Below are 6,058 nucleotides of genomic sequence, written 5' to 3' on the forward strand. Positions count from 1 at the left end.
GCGCGTGCACTCACCAGACAGAGAGAGAGAGAGACAGAAAGCAAGAAATCACCCCCCAGAGGTGATGGCCACGCCGCAATCCCTTCTCCTCCATTCTCCTCTCGGGATCTTGGGCACGCATGCACATGCGCCCAGCATGAGTTTTAAGTCACCAGGTCCGGGACTCGAACTGTGGTTGGCCACATGGGAGTCCAGCGACATAGCCACTACGCTAACTGCTGGTCCCAAGGTCCTTTGATTTTTGCAGATCCTTTGATGCTACCGCCCAAGCCCCAGTCTTCAGCCCTCAAATGCAGAGCCTTTTCCCCACAGCTTGCAACCCCTGCCAGGTAATAAGTGGGCCCCAGAGTTGCCACCCTCAGGTCTCTCTGGTCATACCTCAGCATCAGCTTTGAGACCTTGGACAAGCCACAGAACCTCCCTGAGCCTCAGTTTCCTCATCTGCAAAATAAAAACAGTGATCAGGAGGGTTACGCACAGGGTCAGCCTCTCCGTGTCCAGTTACAGCTTGTCCACGAGGACGCACATGCAGTGCCTTGTCTGCTACTGGTGTTACTCGCTTCTTTGCAACCCCCTTACTCTTGCATCACGTGGGCTTGGCCCTCACTGTAGAAGTTGGGGAGGAAGCTGTCTCGCTCTGCAGGGAGCCAGGGTCCCCACCCCCACTCAGTGCCTGTCTCTGGGGGGTTCTCTCCATCGCGCTCTCTCCCTGCCCTATGTGTGCTGCTTCTAGGCACAGACCCGGAGGAGACCATTCTCCATGCCTTCAAGGTGTTCGACACCGAGGGGAAAGGTTTCATCAAGGCTGATTTGTAAGTTCCCACCTCCTTGGGTATTTCTGTCCCCGGATGCTCTAGTGATGAATAGGCTGGGGTGGACTGGGGTGGGTGGCAGCAGGTCTCCCCTCCTCCTGGAACTCAGTTAAGCTGGGGTTGGCCCAGCTCAGCCAGTGGGTGTCTGGGTGTCACTTCTCCTCTATGGGTCCGGGTGTTCCCATCTCTCTGTGTGTGTGTGGAAGTCGAGAGGGAGTGCAGGGTCGCTCAGGGAGGGCTTCCTGGGGTGGGGGCAGAGGTGAGCCTTGAAGGATAACCATGGGTTGCCTAAGCTGAGGTGGGAACAGCATTCTAGAAGCAGGAACAGAGAGAAGGCCAGGTGTGTGCAGGATGGTGAGGAGTCGACTGTAGCTGGAGAGTTTGTGGGGTGGGGGCGTTGAGTACAGCGAAGTAGCAGGGTCTGTGCAGGGTAGATCACGCAGCAGCCCCACGACCTGGTCTGCCCTGGGAGCGTGGGAGAGCCTGGGAAGGAGTTATACAGGGACCACATGGAGGCCAGCCTGGAGGAGGTGAGCAAAGGGTGGCAGCTTCCAACAGGCTCAGGATGTTGGAATGGAGGGGCCAATGGATAAGTGAAGAGCTAGAGACCAGCGGCATGACATGTAGGGTGTGAAGGGACAGGACCAGGCCAGATACCAGCCAGAGCCTGGGGGGACATCAGGACGAGGGTGGGGGTCTGCAGCAAGGGGGCAGTGAAGCGTGGGGAATGCGACTTGGCCTGGGATACATGAGGGGAATGCCACTGTAACAGCTGTCCCAGGGCCGTGGGCTGGCATTGTGGGGGTGGGAGCACAGACAACAGCCTGCGGTACCTGAGAGCCTAGCCTGGAGAGCACAGGAGCAGAGAGCCGGGGGTGGGGGACAGGGCAGCGGCTGCTGCTCAGGGCCCTGGAGGTGCAATGCCCTCCCCAAGCACCGGCTCCCTGTCCAATTGCAATACTTCAGGCCATGGGTGTTAAGGACTATTTTGCTGCCTGTCAGAAACCTCCTATGTGGAGGTTGGGGGTGGGGACATGCAGGGAAGGGGTACAGGTGGGGAGGGTCTGTCTCATCTCACAGTCCTGTCTCCAAGGCTGTGAGTCCCATGTACCCCAGGGCTGGAAAGGGGCTGTGGAGGGTTTCTCCGGGCCACATCCCTCTCTTTCCTCACCTCTCCCTCAGATCTATGGCTCCCCCACCTCAAGCTAGGGGACTTGGAGAAGCACCAAGGCCACTGAGTGGCTTGTTCCAAACCCTTCACTACCGGTAGGAGGACAGGGCTGAGAGGAACCCATGGGGGACCCAATTTGGGAACTGAAGGCACCGCCCTGGGGCAGGGGACCTGGAAGACGTGGCTGTGGGCCAGACAGGCCACAGCGGAGGCTCTGGTTGAAACAGCCTGTGAAAAGTCCCCAGTCTGGAGAGTTGGAAACTGTGACTGTCCCGCAGAAACATAAATAACGGAAAATGTGCGTTGGGCCCCAGCCGGGGTTGTACTATGGCGCCCGAGGATACTCTGGGTGCACAGGGCCCGGCTTAGCTCTCCGATCCCTCCTTTGCCCACAAAACCCCCTTATCCCTGCAGGCTCTTCAGGCTTGAGGGGCGTCAGTCTCCGGCATGCAGACTCAAGCAGCTTTCAGGCCCACGCCTCCGCTCCTACAGCCCCAGCAGCTCTGGCTACTGTGAGCGGCTACTCTCCTGGAAGACTGAGAGGGACAGGCCCACCCTGCCACTGGCTGGCTCTGGGATATGGGGCAGGTCACAACCCCTCCCGAACCTCAGTTTCCCCTGTAGTAAAAGGGGATCATAGCACTCACTTCCCAGGGCTGTGAAAAGCAAATGAGACCGAACAAGCCTTCTATGCCCTCGACAGAGGAGGAGCAGCTTGTCGTGTGTAAAACGCTGGACCAGGAACCAGCAGTTGGTGTAATGGTTACGTTGCTGGACTTCCACATGATCGAACGTGGTTAGAGTCCTAGACCCGGTGGCTTAAAACTCACGCCAGGCATATGTGCATGCATGCCCAAAATCCCAAGAGGAAAACGAGAGAGAAGGGATTGAGGAATGGCCATCCCCCATGGGGTGTGTGTGTGTGATTTCTTGCTTTCTATCTCTCTGGCATGTACCCTAAAGCAAAAACCTCTCTCTAGAAAAAAGAAAAAAAACACTGGACAGAAGTCAGTGAAAATCACAAACTAAGAATGTAGTGCAGCAAGAACAGACAAAGGAGGCTTGGAGGGGGGGCCCAGGCCGGCTCCCCTCAGTGCCTGGAGGTTGATTATTAGTGTGCAGTGGGAATTCAAGTGGCCCCAAGGTCATGCTGGGGTCTCAAGGTCATTCCTTAGTCCCCACCCCGGTGCTTGGAGGACAGCCCATGTTATAGAGGAGGAGCTGAGGCTGAGAGAGCTGCCTGGACCAGCACACCCCTCCCCATCCCACCACACCCCATCCCTGGGATCTACGCAAGTCCACAGGGAGCAGTCCTTCACCTCGGCCTGACCTTTCTCTCCCTTGAACAGCATCAAAGAGAAGCTCATGACCCAGGCAGACCGGTTCAGTGAGGAGGAGGTAAGAGCGGCTTTTCAGCATGGCAGACCCCATATTCTGTCTTCCACTGGGTCCTGGTCCAGCCTGACTCCCTGCTCCCTCCCCAGGTCAAGCAGATGTTTGCTGCTTTCCCGCCAGATGTGTGTGGCAACCTGGACTATAGGAACCTGTGTTACGTCATCACACATGGCGAGGAGAAGGACTAGAGGCCCGCGGAGCTCCCCTGCATTCAGTCAGCAGATACTAGGGTGCTGATGGTAGCTCCTGCAGCCCGAGTGTAAGGGAAAAGGCTCTCCTTGTCCTAAGGGTCGGGGATGAAGCAAGAATAAATAACACTAACAAGGTCTGAGTTGGTGTGATTAATGCTCCAGTTGGGGAGAAATCTAAACATTCCTATCTTGTTGGTTTTTCCAAAACTTTTTTGCTTCCCTGGCTTTGCTCAAATGTTCCTGATGAGCTGGTGTTTAGAACTAAATTGACAGTTTTAATGATCCCCAGCTGGGCTATGGGAGTTGCTTTCATTTCTGAAGCTTTTTATTGAGCACCTAGTGCGTGCCAGACTCTGCCTGTCCCAGGGACTCCAAGTTGAGCCAGGCATATCTGGGGGCAGAAAGATCATGCTGACTGCGGTGAGGAAGAGGGTTGGAGGCCAAAAATCAGGGGAACACCTGTGGGGAGCTGGGATGAGAAACTTGGTGGCAAGGAACTGGGCAGAGAAGGTGGAGGAAGGGAGGGGATTTGAGGGTTGTTAGGAGGCAGGCAAAGAGTTCTTAAACCAGACACATAGCACCAACTACAACATGTAAGTGGGTACATTGGACCTCATAAAACTGAAAAACTTCACCAAAAGACACAATTAGGCGTGTGAAAAGACAAGGCATGGCATGGAAGAAGATACTGGCAACACATAAATCCTGACAAAGATCTCACATCCAGAAAATAAGTCTTTAAAATGGGGGGGCCGGATGGTGGTGCAGTAGTAAAACGTGATGCTCTGCAAGGCTGACCTACATGGGAAAGTTCCAGATTCATGTCCAGAGATGACCCTGAGTATTCAGGCACATGTGTGCCCATGATCTGGGGCAGGCTGAAGCCGAGGGTGGACCAAGGTATGGAGACCCTGCTGGAGGTGCTGTTTCTCTCTGTGTCTCTCTATCTTGTTTATGAAAGAAAGAAATAGAAATAAAATTCTACATATTAATAATGAAAAGATAAAAACCAAAAAAGAAAAGTAGGTAACCAAAAAGGATATCCCAATGGCTAATGACACTCTGAAAAGATGCTCAACCTCATTCTTCAAAAGGAACATGCACATTAAACCGCGACGAGGCCCATGCCCTTCAGAATGGCTGAAATCAAAAAGACCGGCAATGCCGAGCGTTGATGACGACGTGGAACAACCAGAACTCTTGGGCTTTGGTGCAAAGCAGGCCAGCCTCTGTTGGAAATTGCTTGGCGGTATCTACTAAAGTTAAATACATGCATATCCTGATGCAGCAATTCTACTCACAGGTGTCTAAATTCAGAAATGTCCATTAGACAACCGCCGAAAGATACATGCCAGATATATAATAATCCCAAGTTGGAAACAACACGCGTGCCCATCCCAGCAGAACTGATAAATAAATAATAGCATGTTCCTATATGGGAATACTGTGTTAGCAATAACAATAAGCCATGGATACACTCAAGAATATAGACGATACTCAGACACATTCTACTGCATGGAAGAAGACATACACAAAAGAATGCACATTTTTAATAAAACCTTCTCCCTGAGATATTCACCTACCATCAAATTCCCCATTTAAAGTGACCTTTAGTGTATTCACAAGGTTGTGCAACCATTGCTGCTATCTAAATCTAGAACATTTCATCACGCCAAAAGAAATCCATTAGCAGTCACTCCCCGTCCGTCCTGCACCCGGCCCCTGGCTGGCTACTTTCTGTCTCTCTGGATTCGTCTATTCTGGATATCCACATAAACAATTCTTATGGGAAGCCGGAAATGTTCTACGTCTTGATGGGGGTGGTGAGTACTCAGGTATAAACATGTGAGCGATCACTGAGCTGCGTCTTTAAGATTCATGTACTTTATTATATATATATAAGAAACCTTGACAAAGATTTTGGAAAAATGGAAATAACATACAAGTTTATCCTACTACCAAAAGAAAGTGAAATCCATGCAAAGTTTTTTTCATAACACACATTTTTCATGAAAATGTTGAAGCCCTCTCATATGTTATAGCCCAAAAGAAAGGAAGGAAAGAAGAAAAAGAGAAAACAAGAGAGAAGGGGCAGAAGGACCACGGGGTCCCCCGGAGATCCTCCATGGAAGCCTGAGACAGCAGAGAGTACTGAACCCCTGCCCTTCGGTCTGTCCACTCTCCCACGTTCCTGCCCATACGTACCCACCGTAGGTTTACTTCGTAAATTAGGTACAGAAAAAGATGAATGAGAGCAACGAATAACAAAACTGAACCATCAAACGATGTATGGTAAGAAGAATTACGCCAATGTGATCTCTCTCTCTCCCAGAATGTTTCAGACAATTGAATGTGGGCAACTGGAACCATGGAAAGCAAAGCTGCAGATGGAGAGCCCACGGTAAAGAAAAGGAACCTGAGGCACAGAGCTTGCCCAGGGCCAATGCCGAAGCTGGGGGTGGAACCCAGGCAGCCCAGCTCTGCGCTAA

The 6,058-nt window shown here is 52.1% G+C and overlaps 1 protein-coding gene across 1 annotated transcript in view; it reads left to right on the forward strand.

The window, feature by feature from the left end:
* MYL10 (myosin light chain 10) overlaps positions 1–3,697 on the forward strand; it is a 10,469-nt gene extending 6,772 nt beyond the window's left edge. Inside the window, exons 4-6 of the mRNA XM_006155666.1 lie at positions 734–812; positions 3,333–3,381; positions 3,468–3,697. Coding sequence (XP_006155728.1) covers positions 734–812; positions 3,333–3,381; positions 3,468–3,566 — 227 coding nt within the window. The 3' untranslated portion in view covers positions 3,567–3,697. The remainder of the gene's footprint in view (positions 1–733; positions 813–3,332; positions 3,382–3,467) is intronic.
* The last annotated feature ends 2,361 nt before the right edge of the window (positions 3,698–6,058 follow it).

This window comes from Tupaia chinensis, unplaced genomic scaffold, assembly GCF_000334495.1.
Source record: "Tupaia chinensis unplaced genomic scaffold, TupChi_1.0 Scaffold000465_1, whole genome shotgun sequence".
Classification (NCBI taxonomy): domain Eukaryota; kingdom Metazoa; phylum Chordata; class Mammalia; order Scandentia; family Tupaiidae; genus Tupaia; species Tupaia belangeri.